Raw genomic sequence first — 18,074 nt, forward strand, 5'->3', positions numbered from 1 at the left:
ACCTTCCTACTTGAGGGGAAGCATTTGAGAGGAAATTTCATCAATTTAATGAGCTAAGGGAATTACTGATGCAAAATGCAATCCATAAGCTATAGATAAACGGATTTACACTTGGTCTACTTCTCGATAGTCCTCCATCAATATGTACAACTGGATGAATGCGAAACATGAGGCTCATATCATCTTTAAATGGCTTTGGAAAAGTGCTAGCAGATTCAAACTTTAAACCTTTTTTTGGCTTCTTCTGCATGACAAAGTTAATACGAGAAACTTATTAGAAAGGAAAACTTTCTTCTTGGAGTGTTATGTTTGTGTCTTCTGCAATGTTTTTTTAGGAAACCTCTTTGCCCCTATTTTGGGACTGCACCTTTGCCCACGTATGTTGGTTTGATATAGTTCAAAATAGAAGGAGGGGAATCTCAATTTATGCCGATATCTTTCTCGGCTCTCTTGAATCGTGATACGCCTTCAATGTATCTATCACTTTTTATTGTTTCATGTTATTATATTTTTAATCTTGGATACTTTTTGTGCAATTTTATATTATTTTGGGGGACTAACCAATTAACTTGGTGCCTAGTGCCAGTTTCTTGCTTTGTGCTTGTTTTTGGTTTTCCAGGAATCTATACCAAACAGAGTCCAAACACTACTAAAAATTTTGACGATTTTTTTCTCGACAAAAGATACCCTAGAAGTTTTGGGAGGAGACCATACGAGAAGTGATGAGACGACAAGGCAACAAGGCGCGCCCTGATGCCTTGTGGGCCCCATGTGGCTCCGTCTGTCCTAATTCCACTTCTATAAATTCACAAATATCGAGAAACCCCCAGAGAGCCACACGAAAAATTCTGCAACCACAAGCTTTTGTTCTTCCGCGATCCCATTTGGAGGCCTTTTCCGGTACTCTACCGGAGTGGAATCGATTACGAAAGGCTTCTACTTCAACCTTGCTGCCCTTCCGATGATGTGTGAGTAGTTCACCACAAAATCTACGGGCAGATAGCTAGTAGCTAGATGGCTTCTTCTCTATCTTTAATCTTCAATACAATGTTCTCCTTAATCTTCATGGAGTTCTATTCGATGTAATCTTTTTTTGCGGTGTGTTTGTTGGGATCTGATGAATTGTGTTTATGATCAGATTATTCATTGAAAGTAATTGAGTCTTTTCGATTTTATTGTGCATAATTATTATACCTTTGTGTTTCTATTCTATCTAGCCTTTGCTTGAAAACGAGCGGGCGCATGTGGACCATGGCAAATACAGGTCCAGACTTTTGCGGGCTATTTCTGAGTCCGCGTTAAAGATGCCCCAAGCATCTTTTAGACAAAAAGAACCTGAGACAAATAAATGTATCAGATATGCGCAGTCTGGCATGCGCGGATGCAACATGAACAATTAAAAGAAGCCACTTAACACGCGTTAATTACAATCACATCAACCTTTGCTTGTTGCTGCTCAGCCTGCGACGAGCCAAAAAGTATCTTATAGTAGTACAATGTGTGGTGATTGCATGGTCAATATTCCAATGTCGTGTCAGATACTACTGACCTTTCATTAATCAGGCTCGAGCTTTGTTCTTTCATCAGCTAAGTTAATGATGTTTGGGTCACAAACTAAGTCTGAACATACATGCGCACACGCGCAAAGATCATACATACCTTGTCACTTTGACATCTTCAGATAGATTGTCTGTCTGTACACCTTAAACTAAATATCCTCAAGCCCTTTTGCTTTTACAGTATATATACTAAGGTCAAAAGTCAAAACCCCAAAACATTAGTAAGTATTAACATGTTTGAGGTAACAATCCATCTTTTCTGAGCAGGAGCAGTGCGTCGGTCGCTTTCTGCTGCATAACCTGCATCTGACTAATTAAAGCCAGCAAGCGTGCCGATCGAAAAGCCTAAATAATCTGACAGAGTGTGTATGGAAGTTCTTATCGAATCCACAACAACATTAATCTACATTGCTGGTGGTGAAAGGCCACATGAGTCACTCGTTTGCAACATCATCGGATAGATGCAGCGAATAGTGCCTGCTTTGTATGTGTGCAGCAAATGTTAATCAACTCGTTTGCTTATGCCAACTTGGTCGTGAGAGCACCTGAATAATGGCCTAACTCAAGATCCTTTTGTCTTGTAATACTGGCGATGATGATCAGGCGTGCATGGCCGGCTAAGTAATGGAGTCCGACATGCATGCTTTGCTTCCTACATGGATATTGGATGGATTAATCATCATCGAGTGTCATCTCCATTGCAGAATTATTAACTCAAAGAATTAGCACTACCCGTTAGTACTAGTAGTAGGCGATCCCCAACCATGGATAAACTAACGTTGTTGTACTTGCAGCCTCCACAGAGATGAGAGATCCCTAATGCGCCACGAGGAACTGACACTGGAATGATCGAAGCAGCCGAGCGGCAATGCATTCTTGACGTCAACACACCTACGTGGCGCGTCTGCTAATGCTAAGAGCATTTACAATAGATGATGCAAATTTGGAGACGTAAAATTTACATCACAAAAAAAATGCATTTTACATCTCAAAAAGAGGCAACTCCAATAAATGATGTATATTGGTGATGTAAAAGTTTAACTCCAATAGATTATGTATTTCAAGATGTAAAACTAATCGGCATGAGCGCCGACGGCCGAGCGTCGAGAGCCGGGAGGAGCGCCGGCAGCAGGTGTGCCGGCGGCAGAGCCACGAGAGCCGCAAGGTTGAATGCGGCGGCGGGAGCTCAAATTGGCGGCGGAGCAACGACCATGCGGCGCAAGAAGGTCGAGTCTGGCAGTGGAAAAGCGACAACGGCGTGGTGGCGGGTGGGCGACTCGAATCCGACGGCAGTGGGTGGCGGGCGGAGCTCATATCATGTGGCGGCGCAGTGGCGATTCGTTGAAGGAGAAGTGGCCAATCCGACTGATTTGGAGGCGGGCGGCGGAGGAGCAGCAGCAGAACCGGCAACGGAGGTGGTTGAACGGCCGGATTTGGCAAAAGGATGGCGGCGGCGTGGTGCAGAGGGCGAGTGGCGCGGCGGCGGAAGTGCGACAGTCATCAATGGCTAAGACGGCCCGACGGGCGGCGGGGATGGCTGCCGGGGTCGCGGCAGGGTTTGGATGGACATCGCTGGCGACGGAAGTGGGCGGGCGGGCGGAAGAAAATGAAGGCGGTTGGCGCGCGACCGGTCATTTTACATCTCACAAAGGTGGAGATGCAAATTAGCTGTTGTATTTTACATTTTATGGAGATGTAAAAAAAATTACGTCTACATCATCTATTGAAGAGAGGTTTCGGCCTTGAAGATGTAAAAGTTAGTTATTTTTGTGCTTTAGACACGGGCGCGACCCCAACTCCGGCCCGAGCAGTCGCTCCCTCACCTCACCGCTTCCTCCTCGCTGTTGCCGGTGGCCTTCGTCGGGCAAATCCGTACGGAGACGGCATCGGCGGGGCTTGTTCTTCCGGCGGCCTGCTGGCGCGCGAGCAAGGGGACTCGCCGCAACAGGTGCCCGTGCGGTCGCCTTGGCTGGTGGTGACGGCCGGCGTAGCTAGAGAAGGTCCGTCGGGGCGGATCTGGCCGACCTTGGCTGGATCCGGCACGGTGGCGGCTGGGCGCGTCGCCCCGTGAGGGTGGCTGGCGGTCGCAGGGTTGACTACGGCTTGCTCGCTAGCGATGGAACGCTGGGGCGGCGGCCCCAGGACGTGGCGGTGTCGACGTGCCCCTTCCCTGCGGAGGTCGTCCGACGGCAGCCCGCGAGGTGACTCATCCGGGGCCCTCGCGTCCGGATCTGGTGGTGAGGCGGGCCGTCGTCCTGTGGCGTCGGTCCGGCAAGGGCGTGCCTGCTCTGGTCCAGGGGATGGCGGGGAGGTGCGTGGGGTCAAGGCAGCGGTGGATGGTGACCCGCTTGCTGGGCAGCCTCGGTGGCAGCTAGCGGGGGCCCTCCATGGTGATCAGCTGTTGTGCGGCTGGCCCGGATCCGCCACGCCGCTGTGGAGGGAGGTGGGCTGCGGTGGTTTCCACAGCCGATGGTGGTTGGCTGCGGCGTGCTGCCTTGCGTGCTTGGTCATGTGGCTTGGAGGAGGACGGTCGGCATGATGCCGGAGACGGTTTGCTGGGCAGGCTGTGATGAGGATGGATTTGGTGAGCTCCGAGCGAAAGGCTACACTACTAGAAAAAACCCTAGCAGTAGCGCTGGTTTTGTGCTCACTAGTAGCGCGGGTAGGCACACTACTAATAAGGCGCTACAGCTATTGCTTAGCAGTAACGCGTGCCCGCACGCACTACTGCTAGGACAAATAGCTGCAGCGTTTGTTCAATACCACGCTACTGCTAAGGTAACTACTTGCAGCATGTTTTCTGTCCATCGCTACTATTATTTATTTTTTATTTTTTTAGTGTATTTATGCGCCATCGTACAAATATTGGTACAATACCAGTTATGAGGTTTACATCATTATGTCCATAACAGTGTGTCAAATGAAGGTGGATTAGGTTCAAGTTGAGGCAATATGTGGTGCATGTCGAAAGTATACTACTAATCAAAACTTGATCTAGTTTGGACTAGTAGCACTTTCGATGTGCACCACATGTTGCCTCCACTTGAATCTAATCCGCCAACACAAGCTATTTAATCATCATCATAGTCATTACCACCAACATTATTTATTTAATCACCACTAACACTAGCTAATAATAATCATCATAGTCATTACCACCAACACTAGCTATTTTATCATCATAGTAATAGTGTAGCACATCATCATACTCAAACTCATTTCTAGCTAGCTAATCACTCATGCTGCTCTCTCTTAGGTAAAATAACATAAAACATGTATAGCTCTCCTCCTTGATCAAGCTGGAGCATGCAGATGAACCTGTCTCCTAATCGTGGGTAGCACATCTGTTTGCTGCCCCCTAGTACTTCTCTGCGCTCCCCCATCACATATTTGGTCCAGTCTTACACTATTAAGCATCCGCCGCTAATCTTGAATGCACTAAAGTAATCTGTAGGATATCTTGGCCGTAAGTTGATAATATTCATGGTACCTTTAGTCTCGATCCCATAAGGCACGACATTCATCGGGAGTCTCTGTTGAAGAACATCATATAGTAACATACTTAGCAATGAAATTTAGCTTCAAAAATAATGTATGGAAAAGATGCACTGATGACAAATAGTAAAAATCTTATCATCCTTCCTAAATAGATGTGACCGTAGTTCATTACGAACACTATTGGCCGCACATTTTCAGTATTAACATTTCTAAATGCAGGAAGAAAATTTGTCTTGACAGTATCAAGATCCTCAAGCCATGAAACATAATGACTGAGCTCCTCGCAGTTGAGTTCAGCCCCAGGACAGTATACCGTCCTGTCTACCAAGCGCTGGACATGTTTGCTTGCACCGAAATAAGTTGACAATACAAATTATTTATCAACTATTTTTGAATAAACAATATCAAAGACATAAATATGGTTGAGAAACTTACATAATGGTATAACTGGAGGCGTCTGCACATCGACCCAGATGTCGGTATTACCTTCAATATCATCTTCCGGACGAATATCAAAGGTGATAACCATATCAGGCTCAAATGCATAAGTCTTGCATAGTGCTCGCCATGTTTTGCATCCAAAATAGGTGTAGTCGTCTGAATTGTATAATTTTGCATGGAAAATATAACCATGCTCGGTCTTCAAGTAAACTTTCTTTTCCTCCATACTATGACTAAAATCTATCTTATCCAATACAAAAACTCTTGCATGGCAGGGGATACGCTAGTAGAATAGTAAAAAAAATATAAGTTGAAGCAAATGAAGCAGATGTCATGCTTAATTACGAAAAAAGACTTGTCGTTGTGACTTACTTTATCCTTCGAAGTTCTCGTCCAGCTTGATGCTGAAGCGCCTATCATCATCTAGGAAGATTCCGTCGCACAGGCCGCGCTCGTCTTCGCAGTATTTGCAAATACCAAAATCCTTTTCGTCATCAGACATTTCCTATGTTCATAGTTAAAACATTAATTGAAAATAAATCGAATACAACTACCAAGATACTCAATACACAAATCCGGGACACACGATATTTCCTACATATTCTGGCACAGGTCATGCCAAAATTCACGAAAAAATCTGGCATGACCTTTGCTAAAATAGGACATATCGAGCGCCTGAAATTTGCCGGAACGGAAATGAATCAACACTCCGGCAAAACATAGGCCACTCGGAGGTGTAACCTGCAAACATGACCGGCCACTTGGATATTGAGCAACACAAGATATACATTTCAAAATATCTTATAGGACTCAAATTAGCATGCATTCAATAAGCAAAAGTAAATCATCTCATGCGTCCGTACATCGTCGAATATTATCACTAATACATCATGAATAGTGTCATACATATAACATCACTAATACAACTAAAATCCTAGCACACGAAGGGTATCGGCGCGGGCGGTGGACACCCACAGAGAAGGAACCATCACGGGATCATAGCTCCAATGAAATCCCCGGAGAATCTGCCAGGTATTGGAGAACGGCATGTGCTCCAATGCAAACAAGTAGCGACGGACGTGCGCGTCCTCCTCACTGACACGGTGACGCACCACCTCCGCGGAGTCCTTGAGCCTCTGGATCGTCACTGGCCCACGCGACCGCCACCAAAGAAGGTTCGGGTCAACGACAGGATGGCTCCTCACCAACCTGCGCTCCTCGGTAGGTAGCGCCTCCCAGTACCACCCCGGCGGAGCCCAGTCCCGGACATGGCTGATCTGGTCAAGCAGGTGTCGTCCTCCGCCGACTCGACGACGAGGATGCGGGATAGGCATCGTCCACGTCGAGGCGGGAAAAATTGCTTTATCTAAAAAATAGAAACAAGTTCTTACTAACTAGTTCTATTAATTCAACTAGTTCTTACTAAAAATAAACTTACTATAAATAAAAATATTCTAGTACCTAATTAGTACCTAGTTCTTACTAACTAATTAGTACCTAGGAACTACTGCCCCTAATTACCATCTAATTTGATGAACCTATAGGGGTGGAAAGTGGTAGCGGATATTTCAATTATCCAACTATAAAGTGAAATAAGTGGTTAAATTTTACTCGTTTTATGATTCATCTTAGAAATTTGATTCGTTTTCACCCTTACATGAACCCTAACTCATTTGAGCCGCATCCGCATCCGATTTGTTTCCGCTCTTACATGAACCCTAACTAATTTGATGCAACTAAAATATAAAGAAACCCTAGGCAGAGGTAGGGGAGAGGGAGGACTGGGCGTGCTCACCTCGGGTGCCTGCGACGAGGGAGGGGCAGGGCGGCGTCGAGGTCGGGGTCGGGGCTCGGGTGCGCGGCGGATGGCAGCCGGCGTCGAGGTCGGGGTCGGGGCGGCGTCCGGGGCGGCGTTGAGGTCGGGGGCAGGGGCGGCGTTGAATCTGGGGTCGGGGCGGCGTAGAGGGTGTGGAGAGCGCGCGGCGGCCGACGGGCGACGACGGCGTCCGACGGGCGACGGCGGCGGCGAGAGTGGAGAGAGTTGGATTTGGGGGAAGTGGCCGCGTGGGGAAGGACGAACCCGTGGTTAAGTCAGAAGTAGCAGTAGCGCGTTCCAGGAAAAGCATTGCTGCTATCTTAGCTACAGCGCGTTCTGTGATACACGCTACTGCTACTCCTTTCTCTTTTTTCCCTTTTTCATTTACTTTTCTTCACATTTTATTTGTTTCCTTTCACCTTATTCTATTTCTTTCATTTTCAATTACTTTTCCATTTTCTTTCCATTTAATTTTATAACCTTTAGCAGCAGGGAGTTTATATTAAAATGCGCTGCTACAAACAAAGTAGCGGTAGCGCGGTTCGTCATAGATCGATACTACTATGTGTAGCCTATCGGCTAAGCCATGGGAATTTTAGTAGTAACGTGTTTAAAGCAAGACGCGCTACTGCTAGATCTTTATCTGCAGCGCGGTTTCCTCAGGCGCGCTACTGCTAATTAGCACCAGCGTTCTTTTTTGACCCACGCTACTGCTAAAGTTCTGTGTATAAGGTTTTCCCTAGTAGTGCTAGCTCGATCTCGGTCATTGTCGGCGTCGACGGCGTCCTCGGACTTCATTCCCTCCTTGGAGGCGTCGCCGTGGAGCCACTTCACCACCATTGTTGCCTTGGTCTCGGGCTCTCCAGGTGAAAACCCAAGTTTCAACCTTTGGTCGGAGCGGGCGTCGGCGGCATATTTGTCGCTTCCCTCTTGAGGGCGACGCCTTGGAGGTTTGGTCCTTCGTCAGTTCACGGTGGCTCGGGTGGCTTTGCGGGTTCATCCTCGGCCAGGCGTGTGCGCGGCCTCGGGGCCGGTGAGGAAGTCGGAGCGGCGGCTTCGGAAAACAATGTTGTGGAGTGTCGGATCTCGTCGTGTGGTCGGCAACGTCGTCAGCTCAGGTGGAGTGCGGTCTCGGGGCCGGCGGGGAAGTCGGAGCGGCGGCTCCAGAGAGCACCTCTATGCTATGGAGTGTCGGTTTTGGTCGTGTGGACGGCAGAGTCGTCGACTTGTGTGGAGTGCGGCCTCGGGGCCGAAGTGTATGAGTTTATGTGGTTTGTACGCCGGAGTGGTGGCCCCGGGTCGTGTGGTGGAGTAGCAACTTTGGTGGTTTGGGCGACAGGGAAGTCGGCTCGTTAGGTACCAGCCTCGGGGCTGGTGTGTATCAATGTATCGGGTTTCGGGCAGTTTTTCTTATAAATTGGCCAATTCTCTTCCTCTTAATGCAAAGGCAAAGCTCCTGCTGTTTCCTAAAAAAAAGTTATTTTTATGCATGTATTGGAGATGCGCTAATTCTTGTCATCTCGATTGGTTTCTGGGTGTTGATTAACTTGAGTTGGAGAAGAGCGAGTCCTTGACCGTGGAGAACGACCGGTCACCGTCGTCGGCGCCGGCGTGCTTGGCCAGGCCGTCCTTTATCATGGTGATGTCGTGGCAGACGTCCGCCATGGTGGGCCGCAGCGCCGGCGAATGCTGCGTGCACGCCAGCCCGAGCTCGATCAGCTCCACGACCGCCATGTCGGCCACCGCGCCTCCCCGCCGCCACGGCGCATGGGCGACGGCGGCGGCGACGTCGTGCGGGTAGTGCCGCCTGACCCAGTCATGCAGCGTCAGCCCCTCGTCGAAGATCACGTCCGTCGGCCGCTTCCCGGTGAGCAGCTCCAGGATCAGCACGCCGAAGCTGTACACGTCGCCCCGCGCCGACGGGTGCCCTCCTAATCCGTACTCTGAACCAAATGAATTAGCCGTTAATCGCAGGATTAGTGAAATGTAATTAATGTCACATCGAGCATGCATGCATGCATGCACAAACTTATGTGTGTGTCACGTCACGTACCAGGTGCAATGTAGCCAACTGAACCCTGCAACAGCCCGGTGGCGATGGAGTTGCACGGAGCGGCGGAGTCGTCGCTGCTCGTGCTGCTGCTGCTGGCTTCGGCGCCGGCGAGGAGCCGCGCGATGCCGAAGTCCGAGATCACGGCGCGCATCCCCTCGTCGAGGAGGACGTTGCTCGGCTTGAGGTCGCAGTGCACGACCCTCACCGGCGCGTAGTGGTGCAGGTAGGCCATCCCCTCGGCCACGTCGCTCGCGATGCCCACGAGCTGCCGGAAGCCTAGTCTGCTGCCGCCGCCGCCGCTGTCGTCGTGCGGGTAGAGGTGCGCCTCGAGGCTGCCGTGCGGCATGAGCGGCAGCACCAGCGCGTTGAAGCTGGCCGTGCTGCAGGTGGTGATCACCCGGATGAGGTTCTTGTGCCGCGTCCGCCGGAGCGCCTCGCACTCGCGCTTGAAGCTGACGGAGACCTCGCCGCCGCCCTTCGGGTCCGCGAGCACCTTTACGGCCACAAGTGCGCTGCCGCGGAGCGTCCCCTCGTAGACGCGCCCGAACCGCCCGGCGCCGATCAGTCGAGACTCTGCGAAGCCATCCGTGGCCTCCGAGAGCTCCCTGTAGGATATCCTCGGGTGCTCCCTCTCCGACGCCTGCTCCTCGATGTCCACGCGCCACGTCGACCACCGCCTCGCTCTCGCCGTCGCCATCGACCGGCACCCGGCCGCGCACAGCATCATGCACACGGCCGCGACGATGCCGAACGCGGCGGGGACCACAGCGCGCCGGTGATCGGCACGTCTCGCGCCGCACGTCGCAATGCCCGGGATATGCCCGGCGCTGCAGAGACTGGGGTTGCCTCGGAACGAAGCCGCGGACAGGTTCGCTAGCACGCCGGCGCGGGGCACCACGCCGGAGAAGTTGTTGTACGAGAAGTCCGCTTCCCGGAGCGACGTGGACACCTGCAGGGCCTCTGGCAGGGCACCCGAGAGCACGTTCCTCGACACGTCGATCTCCTCCAGGAACGGCAGCGCTGCGACGGCTTCCGGGAGGGTGCCCCGCAGCGCGTTGCCGGAGAGGTTGAGGTACTCGAGCGCGACGCAGCCGCCGAGCTGTGACGGGATCGTGCCGGCAAGCTCGTTGGACGACAAGTCGAGAGCGAGGATCATGTCCATCTTGCTGAGCCCGAGAGGGAGAGAGCCCTCCAGGTGGTTGTTGGACAGGTTCAGGTACAGCTTGAGGTTGCTCATGGCGGCGACGTGCGACGGGATCTCGCCCTGGAGGCCATTGTAGGAGAGGTCGAGGATTTCGAGGTTGTCGCACTCGCCGAGGCTCGGCGGAATGGCACCGGCAAGGCAGTTGTGGTGCAGCATCAGCCTCCTGAGCTGCGTGAGGTTGGAGAACGTGTCTGGGATGGCGCCGGCGAGGCGGTTGCCGGAGAGGTCGAGGAGGCCGAGGTGCGGGAGCTCACCGATGGACCGGGGGATCTCGCCGGAGAGGAAGTTGTTGGAGAGGTATAGCTGCTCGAGCCGCCGCATGCGCGATAAGTCCGGCGGGATGGAGCCGTTGACGAGGTTATTGGAGAGGTTGAGGTACGTGAGGTTGACGAGGCCGGAGATGTTGGGCGGGATGGAGCCCGAGATGGCGTTGTCCTCGAGGTGGATCTGCCGGAAGCTGCGCGAGAGCTCGCCAATGAAAGGCGGCAGCCTCCCACCGAGTCCATTTCCGGCGAGCTCGAGCTCCTGCAGGCGAGTGCAGTTGCTCAGGGAGTGGAAGAATGGGTCGAGGTTGGTGTTGCTGTCGTGGCTGGAGAGGTTGTTGTAGGAGAGGTAGAGGTACTGGAGCCGCGGCAACCTGTCGAACACCTTCGACGGCAGCTCGCCGGCCAGGTAGTTGGACTCGAAGTCGACCCACTCGAGAATGGCGGAGTTGGACAGCGCCGGCGGGATCGGGCCGGACAGTTCGTTAGACCAGAGGAGGAGGTACCGGAGGCTAGGGAGACGGCACTCGGCAGCGTAGGGGATGTCGCCGGCGAGCGAGTTGTTGGCGAGATCCATGTACTGGAGGGCGGAGCAGTTGCAGAACAGCGTCTCCGGGATGCCGCCGGAGAGCCGATTTCCGCTGAGGTCGAGGTAGTAGAGCTCCTGGAGGAGCCCGATGCCGGCGGGGATCGCGCCCTCGAGTAAATTGTTCGTCAGGCTCAGCTGCGTCAGCCTCGACAGCGCGGCAATCTCCTCCGGGATCTCCCCGGCTAACGCGTTGCTGGACAGATCAAGCACCGTGAGAAAAGACAGCCGCCCCAGCGCCGGCGAGACCACGCCGTGTATCCCCCGGCCGCTGAGCACCAGCTGCGTGACGCGCCGCCTGTCGGCGGGGCCGCGACCGCACGCGACGCCGGTCCAGTTGCAGAACCGCGGCGAGCGGCCCCAGTCGGCGAGGGCGCCGCCGGGGTCGGCCGAGACGCCGGAGAGGAAATCGAGGAGCGCGGACCGGTCGTCGGCCAGTACTGCCGCTGCTGCTCCTGGTGCCTGTGCCATGGCGGCGGCGGCGGCGGGGATAGCGATCGGCACGATGATGCCGACATGGAGGATGACGATGATTGGGATGACGAGCAACTTGGCCATTGGGGCCGACAGGACGTGGGTGGTGGCCGTGAGGATGAGGTGGACGTGCACAGTGCACCGGCGAGCATCTGATAGCTACGTCTGCTACAATGCCGTGGTTTTATGGGGAGCGGGGGAGCTTGGAGGAAGCAGCTGGAGCTGCAGACGAGGCGCGCGGGGGAGAAGGTGGCTGCCTAACTTAGCCAGGCCGCGTGCGCCTGGATTTGGCGCCAAAACGCCAAATGTTTGACTTGGGACGGGAGTGTGGACGTACGTGTGCGTGTACAACTTGCTTTGGTGAATGGTGACGGATTGATCTCGGTTGGGGTTGGAGAAGCAAGTCAAACCCATGCCAGCTTTGTTTATCCGAAGTATGGTATTAGTCTCAAAGTACGCGTCAAATTGTTCGTCAAAGATGAGTTCATATGTGAAACCACACGAGACTAAACATCATGCTGGTTAATTAAGTGGTTATCCATGACAAGTTGTACTAGTTGAGAACACGTATTGTTGTCGTCAGGTCTAGATTATCTTGAACAAAAAGCACTATAGCAACACCTGAAATGATTTTGGTTCTATTGTTATTTTGTTTTGGGATTTTCTTTTCTTTTTTAGAAGACAAGAAATAACTATTTTTAAGTTGATAGGATACTACTCCCTTCGTTCTGAATTATAAGATGTTCTATTTTTATTTTATTTTTTTGAATTGCATGTATATAGCCGTGTGTTTGTTGTGTTTGTTCATTCATTTTAATTTGTATGTAGTCCATACTTAAATATCCAAAATGTCTTATATTCCGAACAAAGGTGATACAAATTATCTAATTTGAACAAATGTGATACAAATTGTCGGTAGGTTGCACAGGAAGCGGCGAATGGCGACACAAGATGACCGGCATCGGTGCCTCCTATTGCTGCTCCCCCGCACCCAGAGAATCCCAGTTTTATTTTATTTTGTGAAAGAAATTTTCAATATATTCCTCAATCATGGTAGTACAGAGAACACTAGAGGTAACACATATTACAACCAGATCCATGGACCACCTAGCGAGCCCCAATTTGACTCCATACATCCATAGAAACGTCACAACCCGAGCAACCGATCCACGGAGGGTAAGCCCACAAGAACAACCCTTCTTTTCTTGTCGCCGTGCGTCCGCCACGAGAGGCGCTGCCAATGTGTCTTCTGCCAAGCTGATTGGATAGTCAAAAGCTGGTGTTGCGTTGCTTAGTTGGTAGTAAACGCAATCAAAACCAAGTTGGGGGTTGATTCCTGAATCGAGTGGCAAGTTAAGGGCGTGGAACAACCGATTTTTGAAGTTGAGGGCTGAATTCTAGATTGAGTGGCAAGTTAAGGATTGTAATGTGGATTTTTGTCAAATGTGAAGGGTTAAAAATGTCTCAGACTAATACTTGTTATGATTGTTGACTGAGAATAACTATTCTAAAATTGACATAGAAATAGTAACTTCATTTTATCCAAACTAGACACAATGCGATCTCCAATTTAAGAGAGATACTTAAAAATGCTCCCCTAAGGACGTGTCTCTAAATGGATAGTGCAACGAGAATATGAGATGCTAAGGTAATATATGGGCGCAACTCGTGTTTCCATGATTACTTCACTCTCTTCCCTAACTTACTGCCAACTACCAGATCTCGGATTACGCTAAAAAAACTACTAGATCTCAGAATAACATGTGGATAAGGGTAAATGAAAGAGTTCCACTTGCCCATGAAGTAATCTAGCATGAATCCTAAATTGCCTTGGGAAAATATATAGGGAGGGTGGCCCTTTTCATTTGATGACAAATATATAAAACAAATAAGACAATGATTTGATGACAAAATCCTCATAACCATCTTACATGGTCTTATTTTTTTCAATTTATTATAATTAATACTACACTAGGAACCTTTCTCATGATATTTCTTAGATTGTACAAACTTCTACAAAGATTTGCAAAGATATTAAAACATGCCCAAAACACACACATACATGGCGCCTAGCACGATCTATACACACTAATGCATACAAGTGTCATAAAGTAGTCTATGGAATTTTGCGATTTTGTTTCTGTAACTTTCCTCATATTTTTTCATCAATTTTTATGTGTAAATTCTTAAAAAGATAAATCCTAGAAAAACTTGTTTTATTTTTTATGATAGACATTAAAATTATATAAAGAGTAATATATATTAATTATTTTAATATTTATGTAACATAACTAAAAATAGAGAACGTGGTAATTAAGATTGTGTTTCAATAAATAAATTATATGCATAAAAGGAATGTATGTTTATATAATTTTTTTTGCATCGGTTAAAACATGAGCTCATAAATGTGAAAAACTGTCCATGGTTGATTTGGAATAATCTCTCCTGCGAGGCATAGGCATCAATAGATCATATGCAAAGATTGTGTAAAAAAATTACACAATATATTATCGCAAATATGATAAGTTGTTAAAACACTATGTAAAGGTCTCAGTTGAGGTGTTGTTACTCGTTATTTCACACCCTTCTTTAACTCACTTGCAACTATCAGGCCTCATAGGAGTATCTGCATAACGGTGAAATGAAAAGGTTACAGTTGCCCAAACACTGTAAAAGGCTCAGCGAGATGGAGAAGTAATTTTTCCTATATAAGAGCATGATTTGCCCCAACGTTGATGCGGTGTAGGTGCTTCTCCCACAAGGATCAATGAAAGATCACAGGGATAGATCCCTCCTGATGTTTTTGCGACCGTGACTCGAGAGTTAATTGCGGTCGGGTGAGGCAGGACCTCGAAAGATCAGAGTCGTGGTCATGGGAGCGCGGTCATTTAGGTTTGGGGACAAGTACATACATCAATTAAGTCAATGATTACATAATTGTTTTCTTATAAACATTTTTTGCTGTTTCGTATATTTAATTATAGACTAGAAATCTCTATCAAGATATTTGATATATTCTGTAGACTTATACAAAGATTTTTAAGGATACTAGAATAGATACAAAACACATACACATAGACGGGTGCCTACGCCCGAATATCCACACAATAATGCATATAAGTGTCACAACTTATTCTATAAAGGCTTGAGGTTTCGTTCTCTCTTTTTTCCTAATATTTTTTCATCGATTTTACGGGTCCTGTGGAGTACGTGTTAACGTGTAAAAATGAAAGATAACATAAGTTGGTTTAAAGTTTTTAAACATTTTTGTGACACACATTAGAATTCTGTAAAAAGAACATTGTATATTTATATTTGAAATATCGAAATATGTATCCGGCACACCAAATCGTTTTTGCAAAACTGCCAACCGCACTGGATGCCTTTGATTTCGCATCTAGCGGTCACTGTCTCATCGTGCGCGTGCGGGCGAAGCGGAGATTTTGTAGGCGCAGGTACTGGACAGAGAGAAGAGTTGAGAGAGATTGATACGTGGGAGGAGGAAGCGGAGGAGAGGGAGAGTTGACTGGGCGGGGTGCTGACTTGGCAGCGGACCGTCATCGGAGCCGGCGGCTCCATGGAAGCGCGCCAGAAGAGCTCCTCGGCCATCATGGAGTGGCCCTCGGGCGACCCCGGCTGCTCTGGCTCCTGGCTGATCTGCTACTCCACCATGGCCATGGTGGTGATCGTCGACGGCAGCGTGGGGCTGTTGGTTGAGATGAGCAATGGTGGCGCCGGCGTGGTGTAGCAGTAGTAGTAGAGGGAGATGATGGCGCTGGCGGAGAAGCCGAGGAGGACTACTGTGAGTAAGACAAGGAGCAAGGTGAAGGCGTTGAGCAGGCACCACGACAATCAGCAGTAGTCCTTGCGTGGCGTCAGGGGCACCACCACTCCTGTTGCCGCTTCCTCGTCCCCGACACTGCCTTGCCGAGACTTGAGCTACTTACTAGATTAGATTTCCGCGCCCCTTCCTGCAGGTCGATACGATCCAGCAGCGACGGCCACCACTGCCTTCAATTCAGTTCCTCCTCACTCCTCCTACACGTACTACTACTGGTCTCCTGATCGATCAATTGACGACCAACTTGCTTGACGCGCGTATGTAACAGACAATTAATTCAGATCGACGATCGATCTCTCTCCGTAGCAAGGCAAAGGCGGGACATGTCAGCTTTTCTTCATCAGAACATAAACTTCTTTTCTTTTCATCAGCTCTCCCCTCATTGTGACTGAACCTTCTTTTTGCAAAACATTGGTGCATCTCGTGTCCTTTGAAATATCTGAACTTTACTCAATTCTTTGGTTTTCAGGGTATGTATTGTGTGAGCGTGAAAGCCATACTCGGAGTGGCACTGTGTGAGGGACTCTACTGGAAAGCCAATCATTATACTAAAAAAGTCTTGATCTTCTTGGTTTCAATGTTATCGAAACCATGGTGTGTGCACTTCCATAACAAGAATACACTGTTATATCCTTTTGAATTCAATTAGTCATACTGTTCATTTTCAGTATATTTTCAGTAGAGAGTTCTTCAGAGAGTTCTTATTCGAGTTTGTGGAGCTGGTAACTGACAAACCGAGTGTAATGTTATGGAAAATCATGATACACAACAGAATTTATTTACTAATAAGGATAGGATAAACCTGCAGTAACACACCATAGGATTGAGGTTTTGTTAGGATAATTTTGATGCGGTGAAAATAAGCTGTTGAAAAACACAAACCTCCGTAAACTTTTGTGAAAATAACATTATTAATATACACATCACAAACTAGATAACTTACATACAAATATCGCGGTAACTTTGAGTCAGAGGAAAAAATGTTGGAAACACACCTCCGGTGACTTCTATGTAACTTAGGTGCAAACATCGTGGTATTTTTGGACCCAAGGAAAATTTTGTTAAAAATATGTCCACGATAAATTTTTGTAAGTACCATGGTAATATGTTCATCACATACCAGATAATTTAGGTGAAAACACCATGGTAACTTTGACCCTCGGGAAGAAAATTGTTGACACAATTCCCTTGGTAATTTTTGTGTAAACACGATGGTCACATACACATCACAAACCTGACTTAAGTACAAACATCCTGATAACTTTGACCATGTGGAAGAAAATTGTTGAAAAATATACCCCTGGTAATTTATCTGTAAATAACATGGTAATACATGCACTGCATACCTGATAAGTTAGATCAAAACACCGTGATAATTTTGACCCTCAGTAAAATCTGTGTAAATAGCATGGTAATATATGTACCATAGATTTGACAACTTAGGTCCAAAACATCACAATAATTTTTTGACCCGTGGGAAATTAGTTGTTGAAACATACCCACCATAGGAACTTTTTGACCTCGACCCGGAAAAATTTGTTCAAACATCCCCCAATATTTTTTGTATAAATAACATGGTAATATAAGCACAACCTAACCGATAACTTACATGCAAACACCATGATAACTTTTGCTCAGGGGAAAAATTTATTGAAAACATACTCTCGCTAACTTATGTGTAAATCGTTGGTAATATACGCCCTGCGGATCTGATAACTTACATACAAACACCGTGGTAAATTTGACGAAAGAGAAAAAAGTTGTTGAAAAATATACCCGGATAACTTATGTAAACATAGCACAGTAATATACGAACCACATACCCAATAACTTACATACAAATACTATGGTAACTTTTTGAGCCGAAGAAAAAAGTTGTTGAAAAACATACTCAGTTAACTTATGTGAATATGGACAGTAATATATGCATCGCATACCCGATAACTTACATACGAACACTGTGGTGACTTTGACAAACTCAAATTTCTTTTGGGTGAAAAACATACTTCTAGTAATTTATGTGAAAATTGCATAGTAATATAGCAACCCCATACCCGATAACTATACATATATACACCATAATAACTTTTGAGTAAGTCAAAAAAATGTTGAAAAACATACCCCCACCGGTAACTTGCGTGAAAATAGCACGACAATACACGAACCACATAGCTGATAATTTACATATAAGCACCGCGGTAACTTTTACCAAGTCAAAAAAATGTTGAAAAACAAACACCTTCATTAACTTATGTGGAAATAGGACGATAATACATGAACCACATACTCGACAAAATACGTACAAACACCACAGTAACATTGATCAAGGCGCAGGCGGG

The 18,074-nt window shown here is 48.0% G+C and overlaps 1 protein-coding gene across 1 annotated transcript; it reads right to left on the minus strand.

Moving 5' to 3' along the window:
• Positions 1-8,755: 8,755 nt before the first annotated feature.
• LOC119341488 (putative leucine-rich repeat receptor-like serine/threonine-protein kinase At2g24130) lies at positions 8,756-11,978 on the minus strand. Its single transcript, XM_037613360.1, has 2 exons — positions 9,368-11,978; positions 8,756-9,257 (listed from the first exon to the last, which is right to left on the minus strand). The coding sequence occupies exons 1-2, from the start codon at positions 11,976-11,978 to the stop codon at positions 8,857-8,859; spliced, it is 3,012 nt and encodes a 1,003-aa protein (XP_037469257.1). The 3' UTR covers positions 8,756-8,856.
• Between the last annotated feature and the right edge of the window lie 6,096 nt (positions 11,979-18,074).

The sequence above is a fragment of the Triticum dicoccoides genome, chromosome 7B (genome assembly GCF_002162155.2).
Source record: "Triticum dicoccoides isolate Atlit2015 ecotype Zavitan chromosome 7B, WEW_v2.0, whole genome shotgun sequence".
NCBI classification, from domain to species: Eukaryota; Viridiplantae; Streptophyta; class Magnoliopsida; order Poales; family Poaceae; genus Triticum; species Triticum dicoccoides.